The sequence below is a fragment of the Rhodnius prolixus genome, unplaced genomic scaffold (assembly GCF_049639745.1).
Source record: "Rhodnius prolixus isolate KJV_2025 unplaced genomic scaffold, Rpr scaffold_6, whole genome shotgun sequence".
Classification (NCBI taxonomy): domain Eukaryota; kingdom Metazoa; phylum Arthropoda; class Insecta; order Hemiptera; family Reduviidae; genus Rhodnius; species Rhodnius prolixus.
Genome location: NW_027411634.1, coordinates 18191266 through 18209712, shown reverse-complemented (window position 1 = coordinate 18209712; position 18447 = coordinate 18191266). Strand labels below are relative to the sequence as shown.

The 18447-nt window shown below is 33.9% G+C and overlaps 1 protein-coding gene across 6 annotated transcripts in view; it reads left to right on the top strand.

Moving 5' to 3' along the window:
- Positions 1–18447, top strand: part of rho-5 (rhomboid-5) — a 319932-nt gene that overhangs the window by 280801 nt on the left and 20684 nt on the right. For all 6 annotated transcript variants that reach the window (XM_074141083.1, XM_074141082.1, XM_074141084.1 and 3 more), the window contains 2 exons: positions 9747–9827; positions 13074–13379. In XM_074141083.1, the coding sequence (XP_073997184.1) occupies positions 9747–9827; positions 13074–13379 (387 nt within the window). The remainder of the gene's footprint in view (positions 1–9746; positions 9828–13073; positions 13380–18447) is intronic.

Below are 18447 nucleotides of genomic sequence, written 5' to 3'. Positions count from 1 at the left end.
TGTTAACTATTGCTCCTTAAAAAATATGGACTTAAACACTGATATATTCAGTAAAATATTCTTAGTTTTATTTTAAATTCCTATAAATTTTGTAATCGTACTAATTATTAGTTGCATTATTCACATTTATTTTTTTAAAAACTTTGTATAAAGCTCCACTTAGCCGATTTAGGTCGGTACGAAACTTTTAATATCTATAAGACAACTTTTATAAAACGAAGATAGAAATGTAAATAGAAGTTGAGAGAGGCTGATAGCCTTGTTTCATTAAAAATATCATCAAGTTACCAACGTAAAGGAATTTTAATGCATTTGTTAGAGTTAGAACATTATTCTAAGACTTCCCAAGATGACCAGTAAAATAACAATTTTTAATTTAATGTACAATAGCTATTTATAAATCAAGGTGTGGGTTTGATCGCAATGATTCATTTATACATAAAGGGGCTTGTTGAACTCGACTGAAACGACAAGACGTGAACCAGCTACTTACTAGACTACTTGAACCGTAGATCCAAACTCGACTTGAATCACAAACTGACAATTTACAAGACACTGTCAAGACCCATAAGGACATACGGAGCAGAAGTGTGGGGCTCAACCAAACCCTTTAACTCCAAACGCCTGCAGATACTACAGTCTAAAATCTTAAGAAATATCCTGAATGCTCCTTACTACATTTCTAACCTTACCATATACCCTGACCTTCATATCCACTTTGTCACCAATCTAATAAAGTCTCGCTACCGCAACTTTCACAGCCTCTTAGCTCTCTCCATCCTAATGCTCTTGTACAACAACTCTCCTCTCCTTACCTGCCAGACAATCCTCCTCGTCGCTTGAAGCTTGAAGTGGCCTAGGGACCTATTGATGTGAGTGTAACTCTGCGAAAGAGTTCTATCAATGGGTGGTTGCTTTTACATGACATTCATGAGAATTTAACCGTTTTCATCAAATTTACTTGATGCAACATTTGCTGCAGTTGTAAATGTACTAATAAGGTGAAAATAAAATATGTACTATAATTTTAAAGTTTTACTTGAATTATTTTTAGCAAATTACTTTTTTGTGTTAGACATTAGGTTTCTTGCAAAAATACGAGGGGGTACCCAAAAAAAACCGGAATTATTTTTTAAAAGCTATTTATTTACAAATTTTTTACAGAACAACCTTATCCCCTTCAAAATACTCTCCATTACAACTAATACATTTGTCCCACCGGTGCTTCCACTGTTCGAAACATTTTTTGTAGTCATCTTTAGAAATGGCTGACAGCTCCCTCTTCGTTTTTTTCTTGACCTCTTCAATGTTGTCAAATCGGTGACCTTTCATGCCCTTTTTCATGCGTGGAAATAAGAAAAAGTCGCACGGAGCCAGGTCAGGCGAGTAAGGTGCGTGGGGCAGCGGAACCATGCCATTTTTAGCCAAAAACTGTGTAACAGAGATGGCTGTGTGTGCAGGTGCATTGTCGTGGTGGAAGAACCAGTCTCCTGTTTGCCACAAATCGGGTCTTTTTTGGCGAACACTATTGCGCAATCTTTTCAAAACTTCAAAGTCGACGGTCTGTGAACACCAGCTCTCGAATTTTTTCAACATTTTCGTCGATTCGGGCAGTTGATGGACGTCCAGAACGAGGTTTTTCATCAATCGACATGTCGCCATTTTTAAACCGAGTAAACCACTCGTATACTTGAGTTTTTCCCATAGCGTCATCTTTGTAAGCTGTTTTCAACATTAAAACACTTTCAGCAGCATTTTTGCCGAGTAGAAAACAAAATTTCAGAGCTGCACGTTGTTCACTTAAACTTGCCATTATAAAAAACGAAAAAAGAACAAAACAGCGCTGGTAAAAACAATCACTGCAGATGAACAGAACAAGCCAGGCAGACAACACAGGCAGGACTGAACTGGCAAGGAATTGCGCTATACACGTCTAGCGGCAGAAATGCGTACTACATAAGCTTCATGCGCGGCAACGCAATTCCAGTTATTTTTGGGTACCCCCTCGTATGTCTGTGAAAAAACAGAATTCTTCTTTGTTTTTAGTAATTGTCCACTTTTATAGTGGCGAATCATTTTTGATTAATCCAGATAACTGGCTTTAGTATTCTTCTGTGGAGGGCTATTCACGTCTTCGGCTATAAAATCTTTTGCCATCCTTTGTGCACTAATTCCTCTGTCAATGAGATTCTTAACCTTAAATTAGAAAGGTAGAGAGCAAAATACACGATTATTAATCACTGACAGTCTTAATTAAATTTGCTGTTTTAATTTAAAAATGATTGTCTATGAGCAGAAAGATTAAGTCTTCTTTTAAATTAAATTCTTTAATTTCTTCACTAGAGGAACGCTGGTGAAAGAAAAGACAATAAACGAAGCAATCGAAAAAAAAGTAGTCTACAATCCCTTGTTCTTAAATTTGTTTGTCATGTTTTCGTTCAAAGGTATTTGCCATCGTTCTATGCTGAAAGCATGAACAGTAAAAAAAAAGGTACTATAGAAAGTGAATAAGATTAATTCTATTGCTTTTTGTCCAGACTCTTGTGAAATGGAAGCTCTGAAGATTCATTCTGGAATACATAAAAAAAAGCAAAAAAACTTAAGGGTTAAAATTGAATTTTTGACAAGTATAATCATTGAAAAGTGACCTTCCAAATCTTTGCTTTTACAAAGTTTGTTCCGCAAAATCGCTTCCTGTATCTCGAGGAAACAATCATGTTTATGATCTAGTGCAGGGGTCGGCAACCTATTTTAAGTAGAGAGCCATTACTCCTTAAATAATTTTAATAAATCTTACCAAGAGCCGCAAGGATGATAGTGTAAATAACTCTGTAGATCATTTGTATTCACAAATTATTATTTTATGATATTTAATAACATTAAAATGCTTTAAAACTGTCCGGTAAGACAGTGGTAAAAGGGTTGATCGTCAAAAACTGCACGAAAAAGCGTAACGTTGAAAAATACCCAATTTTGACTATTTTATACATTTATTTTCACATATTGCAAAGTAAATAAGCAAATAAATAATAACTGAACCTGTGTTTGAATGAAAATGGCGGCAGTCTTTTATAATTACGTACTGTATTTTAATATAATTCTATTCAATTTCAAACCAATCGCATTTAAAATTCTTTTTGAAAAAAATCTTTACTTTAATAAATGAACTTTTCATTTGTTTCAATAAAATTGAAATATACAATTTATTTTGGACAGGCTGAAGAGCCACACAATTTGGATAAAAGAGCCGCATGCGGCTCGCGAGCCGCGGGTTGCCGACCCCTGATCTAGTGTATCATAAAACAAAAACAGAAAACTATGTATTTGCTAGAAATTACAACATTCAGATAATTTTTTTTTTTAATTGATGAAAACATATCCAACTGTTTGGGCACAGTATTGTTCCAACTTCAACAGCACCTGTCTACCATAGTTCTAATCGCTGTGCGCTTAATGGGGTTATAGGCAGTCAGAGGCGCCAAAAAAGTCATTTTTTCTAATTTTTTTTGGGGGAAAACGTGTTTACTTTTTTATTCGGGAACTTTTGCGTCATATCAGTCCATGTTTAAAGAACTTATTGTAATTTTTTCGTTACAAACTAATAATAATTGTACTAATGGCGAATATTTTAATGCAACACGTCAAAAAAATGCAACCGTCTCGTGGAAATGATATCTTGAGACTGGGTCATCTGAAATCAAAATTTCGAAAAAATTTCGTTAGTAGATGAACTTTATCTCGTACTTGACCGAGGGATTTAGAAAAAAATTGTATTTTTAATTTTTGGGACAACTTTAAAGTTTGATTCACGATTTTCACTAAAAAAAATTGACCATTTTATGTTTGTAAAACAAGTTCTATTCATTGAAAAAAAAAATCCTTCGTCCAAGTACGATTTTAATATGTGTAAAAGAAATTCGTAAAATTTCAAAAAGATCGGTGCAGTAGATTTTGAGATATCGTGTCCACCGACTTTGAAAACGTAGTTTTGAGAAAAACGCGTTTAAAGTTTTCAGGCGTTTAAAGGTTTGCGAATAAAACCTGGATAATCTTTTTTTCTAACTTACACAGTGTCATCGATTCCAGGCCCATAAAATAAGTCCTCCATGTCTTCCAAAATGTCCAAGTTTTCCGATTTCTGCTGCCTGCGTAGGATTCTTGCCTCCCGCGTAGCAAGTTGCGCACTGTGCTCAGCGATGTTAATTCGAACGGTCGGAGCTTGTAAACACTTTCACTCTTACAATTTTGCTCGGATCGACTTGAAATTTTAGGACAACATTCCTGAGATACTTTAATATAAAAAAAATCGATTTTTTTCAAATTTCTGACTGCCTATAACCCCTTAAGAAAATGAGGAAACATTACGACTCATCATCTTAGTGACCTCCGCCATCTTGAAATCTTTGAATACAAAAAATACAGTTCATACCACACGACGATTTTTTTGAAGCAATTCTGCTCATATATTTGTAAAATTAAGACCATTTAAGCTTAAGGAAATCATTTTTTCCAAGATCCATCATCCATCGTGGCATGCATTTTTATTGTATCCATGGATTGGTTTCGAATTTTCATCCATTAACAGAGATCCATTTATTTGTTTGATGTAAAAAATTTCAACTTCCCTTACGTTACCGTCTCCACCCTACACTCACTGATTACATACGTACATCTATTGTTCTCTCTACAAAATATCTACTAATTTATTCAACATCTGAGCAAACACATAGAATGTTATTTATTTATTGGCTAATTTCAAATGTAATTTGAAACTGGCATTTCATTTGCATCAAAACATTGACTGTTGAACATTTCTTCTATTATTTTACTCGAAACCAGATCCAATGGTTTATTAACAATGCTTTAATTATTTGGAAAAGTTAACAAATTATGATTCTCTTAAAACCTTTACAATTATTATAATCAATATTGACTTCCATTGTGATCTATTTAAATGAATTTACTTTTGAATAATTTAATAAGCTTAATAAAATTCAAGAAAGATAATAATAAACTTGAATATATTTATTTATTTTAATATCGTCGTATTAGTACAATTAATTTTATATATCGTATAAATAAAACAATACTTTTTTTTTGCAAAACAAAAAAATGATTGCTGATTATTATACATTCTTCTTTTTTATAAAATTAAATTTTAAACACAAAGGAAGGGAGAACGATAAACGATGATAAGGTAGAGCAAACATGGAGGGCGTATTTTGATTGGTATCGTGACGTCATGTTGTTGAACTTGAATTTTTCACATTATGGTTAACTTTTATGTTTATATCGTCAATCACAGAATGTAAAATAAAATATTTATAGAAATGGAGAGAGTGAATAATGAGGAATAAATAAAAATGAAGCTTTGTACTAAAGTAAGGTAGAATATAGTAGAAGGAAAATACTGGAAAAGGGGTTCCAGTCAGTTTTAGATAAAAGAAGTGATTGGTTGGATTTAGGTTCAAGTTAGCTCCCCAAAATTCCCCTACTCTGGTAACCAACACAAAGAGAATGGAGAAATGCTCAAACTAAATCTATCTCTCTTACCATTTTACCAATAGAGTAAACTCCTGACCGGATATTAAAAAGGATTCGAAGAACATTCATTCTCACTTGGCCGAATTTCCGTTTAAAGACCATCCTCCCATACACACTATGCTTGCTCCCTTTCTCCACTAACTCCCTAAATTATAAAACATCACTTTTAGTTCACTCACTTTTACCATTGCCTTCTATTAGAGGCTCGTTTATTTTCTAAAATTTCTTGATCGTTTTCACCCATTCTTTATTATGTATTACTCACAATTCACATTTAGATAAAGATAATAAGCTGGATTAATGGACCACACTTTACATTATTCAAAAATTATCTCCTTTTGTTCGTTCCATTAAGAATAGTTAAATTGATGATGGCTTCCATTTTTCGTTTTTCTCTGAAAAACCATCACTAAGAGCTAAACTATGGCAAGAATCTGTTATCTGGTTTAGTTGAATGCGTAAATCTATGTAAATCCACTTACCTATGAAATAGGACTTTCAAAACTTGTTCATTGCTGACGTGTTTGACAATCAATTTTATAAAGTTTCCAAACGCAATTTTAATGTATGATAGAAACATACAGTGACTCCCATTAATATTTGGACACCTATTACAAAATGATTTAAAAGGAAAATGAAAACAACAGACAAAAGTTTGGAATTTTTTTTTTTTTTAAATTACATTAGCAACATCTGTGGAAATTATATATAAGTATAAATCGATGAAATTCCAAACTGTTAGGTAGCATTTTTTGAAAAAGTGTAAAATAAGGCTCTCAAAAATATTGGGACACCAGAAGTGCTAGAGTTTAAATGTTCAATATTTAAAATCTCCTACTATTTAATAATTGGTTGGTAATAATTTAATAATTGCTTTTTGACTTACAATAGCCCTCAAACGATCAGGCATAGGTGAAACAAGTTTTTGGTTAATTCAGGTGGTGTTTTTTTCCTATTCTTCCAGGAAACATCGTTTTAATTCAGTTTTGTTAGATATTATTCGTTTTTCTTAAAGCACTGGCTAAATATTGCCATAAATGTTCAATGGGATTAAGATCTGGTGACTGCGGAGAGGTTTGGAATACTTTTGGGCAATTGTATAACAGTCACTGACGTATCACCCAAGCCGTAGGTTTGGGGTCGTTATCTTGGTAGAATTTAGAAGACCCTAAAATACCAAATGTTTGGGCACTTTTTTCAAATTATATTTTAATATATTACTATAAACCATTTTGTGCATCATTCCATCAATAAACACTAATTCTCCAAATCCTGATGCGGACATCCAGCCCCAAACCAGAACTGACCCACCTCCAAAGCTGGAGGTGCAGCTTTAAAACCCTTTAAAGTTGGCTGTAAATTCTTCTTTTCGAGTTCAGCATTCGCTTTCCTCCAGACCATAACCCTTCCATCTGACTGGAAAACATTAAATTTTTGATTCATCGCTAGAGTATATCATTCCAAAAGTCACTATTTACATTGGAATATTTTTCGGCAAATTTCACTCTCTTAACACTATTTACGAGGGGGTACCCAAAAATAACCGGAATTGCGTTGCCGCGCATGGAGCTTATGTAGTACGCATTTCTGCCTCTAGACGTGTATAGCGCAATTCCTTGCCAGTTCAGTCCTGCCTGTGTTGTCTGCCTGGCTTGTTCTGTTCATCTGCAGTGATTGTTTTTACCAGCGCTGTTTTGTTCTTTTTTCGTTTTTTATGATGGCAAGTTTAAGTGAACAACGTGCAGCTCTGAAATTTTGTTTTCTACTCGGCAAAAATGCTGCTGAAAGTGTTTTAATGTTGAAAACAGCTTACAAAGATGACGCTATGGGAAAAACTCAAGTATACGAGTGGTTTACTCGGTTTAAAAATGGCGACATGTCGATTGATGACAAACCTCGTTCTGGACGTCCATCAACTGCCCGAATCGACGAAAATGTTGAAAAAATTCGAGAGCTGGTGTTCACAGACCGTCGACAGACAATTGATCAACTGTCAGAGAGTAGTGGGTTATCTTGGAGCTCGGTTCAGCGAATTTTAACGGAAGATTTGGGGATGAAAAGGGTTGCTGCCAAGTTTGTTCCTCGAGTTCTGACTGACAATCAAAAAGAACATGGAGTTGAAACATGTCGTGCTTTGAAACAACAGCTTGAAACTGATCCAGACTTTCTGTCAAAGGTCATTACTGGTGATGAGTCATGGTGCTATGGTTATGACCCAGAAACAAAGCAACAGTCGAGCCAATGGAAGACGTCATCTTCACCCCGACCAAAAAAATGTCGTCAAGTCAAGTCAAACATCAAAACAATGCTGATTTGCTTTTTTGATGCCAAAGGCGTAGTCCATTCAGAGTTGGTCCCCCCAGGTCAGACCGTCAATCAAACCTTGTATTTGGAAGTTTTGAAAAGATTGCGCAATAGTGTTCGCCAAAAAAGACCCGATTTGTGGCAAACAGGAGACTGGTTCTTCCACCACGACAATGCACCTGCACACACAGCCATCTCTGTTACACAGTTTTTGGCTAAAAATGGCATGGTTCCGCTGCCCCACGCACCTTACTCGCCTGACCTGGCTCCGTGCGACTTTTTCTTATTTCCACGCATGAAAAAGGGCATGAAAGGTCACCGATTTGACAACATTGAAGAGGTCAAGAAAAAAACGAAGAAGGAGCTGTCAGCCATTTCTAAAGATGACTACAAAAAATGTTTCGAACAGTGGAAGCACCGGTGGGACAAATGTATTAGTTGTAATGGAGAGTATTTTGAAGGGGATAAGGTTGTTCTGTAAAAAATTTGTAAATAAATAGCTTTTAAAAAATAATTCCGGTTTTTTTTGGGTACCCCCTCGTATCTTACTGATAAAAGGATTCTTCCAGGCTACTCTACCATGATAGTCGAGTTTTCTTAGCACTCTCCGAACTGTTTCTGCTCCTTTTTTGCTCTCTGAACATGTCAAAAATTTCACATAGAAGTTTTGGAGCACTAAGTCGGTGATCTTTTTTAATTCTTTTAATATATAACGCTGCTCTCTCTCAAAGAGCAGTTGAGGACGGCCTTTTTGTGGGGTTGAAACAATTCTTTTTTCTTTTTGGTAACGCTGAATGATGTTCCACGCAGTAGATGTTTTAGGTCCGATCAGTTTTTCTGTCTCTCTAACACTTTTTATTGTCTTTGTGCAAAGAAATTACAATTTTTCTTTGTTCAATCGTTGTATTTGTATTTTTGCGCGAAATGTTATACCTGGCTTGATTTATATAAACTAATATAATTATTAATTTCATATTGAATATATGCTTAAGGTACATATTTACAAATTGTATAAATATTCGGGCAAAACCTTGGACAAACTATAAATTATAATAGTGTCCAAATATTTATGAGAGGTGGAATTTTCTCTTATTATTATATATATTTTTTTTAATCTACCAAAACATTTTTATGTACTTATTTAAATAGTTTTTATTTAATTAATAGTAATTATAAAATGAAATGAATTTATAAAAATTTGAATAAATGGGTGCCACTTTTAATTTTCGTCAATTTTTAACTTCTGTATGTACTGTCCCAATATTAATGGGAGTCACTGTAGTTGAAGTTAAATTCACTACACCAATCTGTAATATGTATAAAAAAAAACTTGCGTTTTATGTTGAATAAAATCAGCAATATTACCCAGCAGTGCGCAGTTATTCAATTTTATAACCTTTACGCAGGTTATACTTTACGATTGAGTTTACAGTATTTATCTATTAAATTATTAAAGCTACTGCAGAAAAAAGTTAATGTTGAACACTGAAGGTTACCATACCCTCTTCTAGATGCCGCTTTGCTCGTAGGGGTAAGTCCTGAACTCATAAGTAAAAACTGAATTTCCTTCATTTGTACATAAATAACTTTTTATTATTTTTTTTCTTTAATTATGGCGCAAAAGACTATTAAAGCTCTGAGCCTTTCCCAGTACACTGGCAGCAACCGGATATTGTTTTCTTATTAGAGACCACTTTCGAGATGTAAACTGTAAAAGAGTTCTAGAAAGAAAAAGAACTAAGACCATGCAGGATTTGAAGCCGGTATCCAAGCGGCGAGTTTATGTACTAACCAATCAGCTGTTTATTTCTCTAAATAATAATTCTTATTTTTATAAATAATCTCTTTCTTTCCACTTAACTCTTCAAACATCAACCCAATTTTGTTTTCATTTCCAGGAGGACAGTATCCCAAGCGCCGTCTCCACCATCGCCTTCTCCGTCACCTCCATCCCAAACAACAACTTCCACACCTCCAAGGTAATCTTCAAGTACTAAATTTTTTTTAATATAATCTACTTATGTGTGTTAATTCTTCTTTGAAAGCTGGTTCTTTGTAACTTAAGAAAGAAAGAACACAATAAAATGTTTATTTATATCTTTACGTATATACAGGGTGACCAGAGTTATATGCTCCACCCACATTTTTTTTAAACGGCGGGAAATTTCGAAAAAATAAAAAACACGTATTTAATCATTTTTAGTCTAGTTTATTTTCAGTGATTGACCCATTTTTTTAAACCCCTGTATCTCGAGATACAGCATCCAACTTTGTTTTTTCAAATGGAACGTTATATTTTTTGTTGCATCATATTTTTATAGTATTTGAGCTCCTAAAAAAAAAACAAAAAAAAAAATTTTGAAATCGGTTAGGTTTTTCAAAAGTTATGGTAATTTAAAATATGAAAAACAAATTTCAGTTTATTGTCAAAATTACGTTATTTTTTTTAAAGAATCTGTTCAAACTGGGCACAATCAACGGATAGACAAGCCAAAACTCTGGACTCCCACGCTCTGCTTGTAGCAGCACTTATGGTGGCGTAGTCAAGATCTAGGCAGGCTAGAGTTATTCGACGTTCAGGTTATTTTTTTCTACAAACGTTTGGTGTGGAGTTTTAGGAAGTTAACTAATCGGCCCCATACTTCTACACAGAGAACTTAACTGGTGAAAGGTATCTAACTTTTTTTTAAGAGACATTTTGCCAGTTCTGCTTGAAGTTGTTCATCTACAACGTCGGCTAGATATGTATTTTCAACAAGATGGTTGCCTGGCACATAATGCGAGTTGTTCGAGGTTACCTGGACAGAGATTTCCATGAAAAGTGCTTAGGGACTCATTGTCCCATCCAATGGCCACCTCGATCTCCGGACTTGACCCAAATTGACTATTTTTTTGTGGGGATATCTACAAAATAAAGTGTACAGTAACCTTAATCCCATGGCTTCAGTCGATGATCTGAAATGTCGAATAACTCTAGCCTGCCTAGAACTTGACTTCGCCACCATAAGTGCTGCTACAAGCAGAGCGTGGGAGTCCAGAGTTTTGGCTTGTCTATCCGTTGATTGTGCCCAGTTTGAACAGATTCTTTAAAAAAAATAACGTAATTTGGACAATAAACTGAAATTTGTTTTTCATATTTTAAATTACCTTAACTTTTGAAAAACCTAACTGATTTCAAAAAAATTTGTTTTGTTTCTTTTAGGAGCTCAAATACTACAAAAATATGCGAAAAAAAATATAACGTTCCATTTGAAAAACAAAAGTAGGATGCTGTATCTCGAGATACAGGGGTTTAAAAAAATGGGTCAATCACTGAAAATAAACTAGACTAAAAATGGTTAAATACGTGTTTTTTCTTTTTTCGAAATTTCCCGCCGTTAAAAAAAAAAGTGAGTGGAGCATATAACTCTGGGCACCCTGTATATAAAAGGAAATACCCATCTAAATATAAAATTTTAATGATTATTTGAATCAAATATAAACATAAATTATATATGGAGTTTAATGTTCAACCATTCAATTCATTCCATTGCACATTTTTTACGCTATAAAAATTTCAATGCTGATGAAAGCAGGTTGTAATTCTTTGCCTCCAAAAGAATCTTCGTGGTATCAAAGAAGATTTTTAATGACTGGAAATAAAAAAAGGTTGAATGGATTATGCTTTAAGCAATGAAGTGGTAAGTCTTATTTTTAAATACTCATTAAATTAATATCCAAAAATTACTCTTGGGTGAAATTAAAAAAATCGTAATTTTATTTCTTGTTGGATTTATAAACCGGCCAGTGAGTCATTACTTTCGTTTAACTTCATTATTCACCTTTCTTAAAACTGAAAGTTATATCTTTATTTATTTGTAATCGAAATTTCAGGTAATAATTATGCGTAAATGCTTTCGAAAATTTTGTTTTTCGTGAGATCACCATTGCGCAAAAACCTAATTTATGTTGCAATGAACCTTTGAGAGTTTACTAGAGATGTTGGGGTTACGAGGTGTGGCTATTAAATAACGAGACTGATGCTGCTACAGAAGAACTATGCATGCGCCAAATCCTAACGACCGACAGCTGTGCAGCGTAAAGCCTTCTCTTTCAATTGCAGCGTCTCACGTGTTTGTAGAGAAATCTGTCTGTCCGGAACCGTCGTTTGGGTAAGAGGTGTTAGTTTCGTTCTGCCGAAAACATGATACCTACACATGTAGTAGAGCAACGAATTGTCGTGAAATTTCACATGAAATTGGGTAAAACCGCTACTGAAACTTATCTTTTATTAAAAGAAGTTTATGGCGATGAATGTTTATCACATGCGCAAGTTTTTGAGTAGTTCAAGCGTTTTCCAGGATGGCCTAGAAGACGTCGGAGATGATGACCGTCTGGGTCGCCCTTCCACGTCCAAAACGGATGAAAATATCGATTATAATTAATCAACATTACTACCGGTGAGGTGCTCGCTCAACTCCGTAAAAGAGCAAGGAAAAAACGACCCGATTTGTGGAAGAACAAGTCATGGGTTCTCCATCAATACAACGCGCCAGCTCACACTGCATTGTCTGTCGCAAGACGTTTCTAGCCAAGTACAACATTCCAGTTTTAGGCCAACCGCCTTATTCGCCTGCCCTGGCCCCATGTGACTTCTATCTGTTCCCCAAAGTCAAATCTGCATTAAAAGGAGAACACGATTTCAGTCCGTTGAAGTTGTGAAAGAAAAAGCGGCACGCATCAAGCAGGAGCTCACAGAAAAAGACTTCCAGCACTGTTTCGAACAATGGTAAATTCGCATGGAGCGTTGTAGGGATAGGGGAGGGGTGTATATTGAAGGTGATAATAACTAAATATGTATAAATTTAAAATAAAATGTTTTACAGCAATAGTCTCGTTATTTATTAGCTACACCTCGTATTTACTGGGATTTATAACCAGAGGAAATATTATCAAATATTATCATTGCATCTCAAGTAAAGAGAACTAGTATTATCGAAATTCATTCGACTGTGAAGCATTTTGGGTTAAATGAAATAATAAGGAAGTTTTAACTCGTTTATTGCGATAAAAATACTTATGTTTAAATGTGATCCAAATTTACATGTACACTTAATAACAATTGCGTTCTTAAGTATAATATCATAATGGAATATGAAATTAATATCCTATCCCTTAATGGCGCTTCATTTGTATTTTGTTTCAAAAACTTTACTTTAATTCACAATTTATAACTTTATGTTTAGTGTATTGGATTCAGGAGTATATAGCCGATCTGGTCCTAGCTCTGAAGCACCATCAACATGTTCTACGGGAGCGGGAAGTTGTATAGGAAGTGGAGGATCGCCTCAGGTTGTAACCAGATCACAAGGTGACGATTCGTCTAATGATCCGGTCATTTCGGAACAACAGCAACACCATCAACAGAGAAGAATAATACAACAGGCTGTGGATAGGCAACAGTCTATGCCAATTACTCAGGCGGAATTAGCAGCTAGTTCACAACAAAGAGCGTTTCACAGGAACAATAGTTGGTCGGAAGTGGTTAAACAGTAAGTTTTCGCTTTAGAATTTAATTTCTTAAAATTTTATCCAAGGAATATATGTAATTAGTGAAGAAGTATGATTATTTTTTTTTTTTTACATTTGGGTTAGTTAGATGAAATACACTGAACAAAGTTGATAACCTGAAAAGAACCAATTGATATAAAATGAAGTCCCAAACTTTTCAAAGAATCATTTGTGACTCCTCGATTAGGAAGTTACAGTAAACCTTTACTTTTTTAGCAACTTGATTACTTCTGTTGTTTTTCTCCTCAACATCGCAACCATGGTTAGCTTAGGCTGAAAAATGCGAAAGATAGTTGTTAGTACAAGAATGAATTTTTTTTTTTTTGTCAATGAATTGTTTGAGGGTTAAAGCTCTATCTTCATGCCATTAGATAATCATTTTATTATTTATTCGTCAGAATTCTCCCATCAAAGTCACTAAATTACTCTTGAACGGTATTGCGCAAACCTTGGTAGTTCTTCAAGGTCAATGTTGGTCCTTGGCCGTTTCATTTCGTGGAAAAAAAAAGAAATGAGTAAGATTGCCAGTGCCTTACTTCCACAACCAAAAAAAACTATGGCTGTGTCATGGACACGGCCGTGTTGTACGAGAATACGTTTACGTAACGGGTTATAATTTTTATAATATAATAATAATAATTAAAACTGTCCGGTAGGACAGTTGTATAAGGGTCGATCGTCAAAAACTGCACGAAAAAGTGTAACGTTGAAAAACACCCAACTTTGACAATTTTTTTCTATTTTTCTATAAAAGATAAAATTCCCAAATTTTCTTTATAATATAGGGCAAATCCTCCTTTATAACTGTAATTTTTTTGCAACCACCCAGATCTAATAGATTTCGAGAAAAAAGTTGCCGAAAATGAGCAAAAACGGCTTTTTCAAAAAATGTTCTTGTTCTTGTTCTTCTTCTTCTTGTTGTTCTTGTTGTTACCTTTTTTGTAAACAACGTAGCGCCTAAACGCGTGAACCGATTTTCATGAATGAGGTGTCATTCGATTCGGAACTTTATGTAGATGTGCCTTTTGGGGGTCTCGGCCCTGTACATCGAATGGGAGAGGAGTTTGCCCCCTTTATGTAAGGCCCCCTCCAAAATTATTATTACTAATTACTCTGTAAATCTTGGCCCGATTTTGATAAAATTTGGTAGGATGATAGGGTTAGGGCTCCCCTACCCAACAATAAAGCGACGATCTGCTCTTACACTTGTTAAGGGGAAGTGTAGCAATCGTTTCAAATTATCGACACGTGAACCGATTTTCATGAATGAAGTGTCATTCGAATCGAAATTTTGTACAGATTTGTACTTTAAAAGTCTCGACGCTATGCCTCATAAGGAGGGGAGTTCGCCCCACCCAAATAAGGCCCTTTCTAAAACTATTATTACCAATATTTCTACAAAGCTTAGTCCGATTTTGATAAAATTTAGCTCAAATAAGTGGTTAAAGCTCCTCAACGTGGCTGTGAAGTGCCATCATGCTCTTACACCTACTAAGAGGAAGTACTGCAATCGTTAAAATTATCAATGAGTGAACCGATTTACATCAATGAATTGTCGTTCGATTCAAAATCTTTGCCTTTTAGGGAGAAGTACTGTAATCGCAGTTTATTTTTCTTGCTCCTCTTAAAAGGAAGTACTGAAATCGCAGTTTAATTTTGCTATTTACGTACAAATACCTTCCTATTTTATTCAAAACGCTTTCTCAAAAAAATGGTTATTGAGGATGGTTTGGGGACCGCAACTATAATCATTCTTTAAAAAGATCTCTCCAGTGGTAGTTACGGTTCCGATTTAACACCTTATCAGGTTATAATGATAGAATAGCTTATTCCAAATTTTAAAAAATCTGTAAAGCAGACGTAACTTTGCAAATAGACAAAAAGGAAAATCTATCCAAAAGGTACAAAAATCTCCTTAACAAAAACTTACAGTTTTAAAAGTTAAGTATAAGGGTTGATTAAACGCCAAAAGGTACACAAATCAGCAGTTCCCAACATTTCATTAATACTTCATTGATATAATTTAAGTAATTTTACTGCATTAACTTTTCCTTCACATTTTTTAGAATTTATTAGATGTCACAGACCCTTATGCTGGCCAGTTCATTCATAATATTTTTTTATTATAATTATGATAAAATGAGTGATGAATTATTCTGAGTAGTCACATATACATGCATGTTAAAGTAGAAAAAAACAAAGTTAGAGTCGGCCACTTTTTAAATTTCAATCACGGAGGATTCAAAACAATATTTCAGTCTTAAATTCGTCTTACCGAAATATTCGTGAGCACAAATAACATACATTTAATAACAAGTAGATTATTCAACAATATTTACTCATTTCTCAATTGTAATTTAATTTAGTCCCCCTAATTTTACTTATGGTAAAATACTGGAATAATTAGCTGTCCTAAAAATATGCGTATCTTTATTTTCTTTATTTTATATTACATATATATAACATTGTGGGAAGAACACCTAGATTGAGAATGTAATTGAAGAAAACTATATTATTTGCGATAAAGCCAGATTATTTATTACTTATTATTACAAACGTTTGCCTACAACATAAAATAACAATTACTTTAATCGAAGAATGAACTTAAACCAATGATTTTTATTTAAAAATAAAAATAAATGCATAAAATCATTGATGTAAAAAAAGTTTATGAATTTTTTAGCCTCTTATTTTTTTTATATTTTTTATAACGTTTTCTTTTTCACCTGTGATTAATAGTTTGATTATTATAGATAAATAGATATTACAGTCAATCTAAGTTAAATGGTGTGCTACTTGAGTAAATATTTTGTAGGCGAAAATGGCCAGCATAAGGGTCTGTGACATCTAATAAATTCTAAAAAATGTGAAGGAAAAGTTAATGCAGTAAAATTACTTAAATTATATCAATGAAGTATTAATGAAATGTTGGGAACTGCTGATTTGTGTACCTTTTGGCGTTTAATCAACCCTTATACTTAACTTTTAAAACTGTAAGTTTTTGTTAAGGAGATAGGTACTTTATTTTAACTCTATTCCAAATTATTCTTCTGATTCTGAAGTTGTCACATATACATGCATGTTAAATTAGAAAAAGACAAATTTAGAGTCGGCTACTGTTTAAATTTGAATCACGGAGGATTTAAAGCAATATTTCAGTCTTGAATTCGTCTTACCGAAATATTCGTGAGGACAAATAACACACAGTTAATAACAAGTAGATTATTCAACATTATTTATTCATTTCTCAATTGTAATTTAATTTAGTTCCCCTAATTTTACTTATGGTAAAATACTGGAATAATTAGCTGTCCTAAAAATATGCATATCTTATTTATTTTATATTACATATACACAACATTGTGGGAAGAACACCTAGATGGAGAATGTAATTGAAGAAAACTATGTTACTTGCGATAAAGCCAGATAATTATTATAAACGTTTGACTACTTCATACAATAACAATTACTTTGATCGCAGAATGAACTTAAACCGACGATTTTTATTTAAAAATAAAAATAAATAAAATCATTAATGTATGTTGGTGTAAGCAATTTTTAAAAAAGTTTATGAATTTTTTAGCCTCATATTTTTTTATTTTTTATAACGTTTTCTTTTTCACCTGTAATCAATAGTTTGATTATTATAGATAAATAGATATTACAGTCAATCTAAGTTAAATGGTGTGCTACTTGAACAAATATTTTGTAGATGAAAATGGCCAGCATAAGGGTCTGTGACATCTAATAAATTCTTAAAAAATATTAATGAAAATTAATGCGGTAAAATTACTTAAATAATATCAATGAAGTATTAATGAAATGTTGGGTACTTGCTGATTTGTGTACCTTTTGGCGTTTAATCAACCCTTATACTTAACTTTTTAAACTGTAAGTTTTTGTTAAGGTATATTATTAAGCAGCGGTAAGTGCTTTTCTTTTGTTAGCTTCAATGAGCGCAGAAACCATAGACGATCACACACATCACACTTATGTCCGAATGGATTTTTGACAAAAGTCGTAGTGAAACGTGCACTAGCTGCTGCCCAATGTGTCTTCATAATCGACGATCGAACACAATCTATGCCTATACAGTCCGTTGTGGATGTAGAAGCGATTTCATCACATCCACTTGCATAATTTCAACCGCCCCAGCTGCAGATGTACTGTACATCGTTGTTGATCCGCTCGGCCGCATTCATTCTTTTACGTTCCCGGCACAGCTTGACTCGGTCATATGGTGTTTTATTATTACCATTCGATTGTTCTTGAAATGCCCTTTCCAACTGTATAAGATCTCTGTATTTGGTTTTGGCTTTTCGACGCGTATAGGCCGACATTATATATTTTTGATAATATTTTTTTTATTCTAACACCTTATTACATTCACTATTTTACACTAATGTTTTATATACAATCGATAGATTGTGACGACAGCTGACGATTAAAACTTAAACGAACATCGTAGCTTCTCCGAGTCAAAAGTTATACTCATTGTAAATCTCGATACGCAGCAAAATGATCTCAAAATGGCGGCGCTTCCCCCTCCACCGCGCGTGCGATGCGTCACAGTCCTCGCTTATCGTAATCCAGTGGTCTAATTTAATTTTGGATGTAGACGATAGATTCGAAACTATAATGCCAAACTGTATCCCCCGATTTTGTTATCATTAGGTTTTTTAGATTGCCCCCATATAATAGCAAATTTAAAGACGTATTCACGTCAAAAATGAGCTATCTTCCAATTAAGACTTTTTAAGTTAGAACTATCTTGCATTGTGGTTTTGTCCTCCAGAAGTTTGGTTGATTGCTGACCATTTAAGAATACCAAAGAGTTAAGAATGGGTTGTCATAGCTTTCATACAGTATTTCACTGATTACTTTGTTTCAGTATCAGTTTTATTCGCGTTTTAAACTCTTTAGAAAGAATGTGGTAAGACCAAACATTTTAAACTTCTAAACTTCAGCAACACAGGCTTTAAAAATTGCAGTCAACTCTAGTAGTGTTCAATATTATAGTCATTTTGCTTAGTAATTCAATCTTTTGGA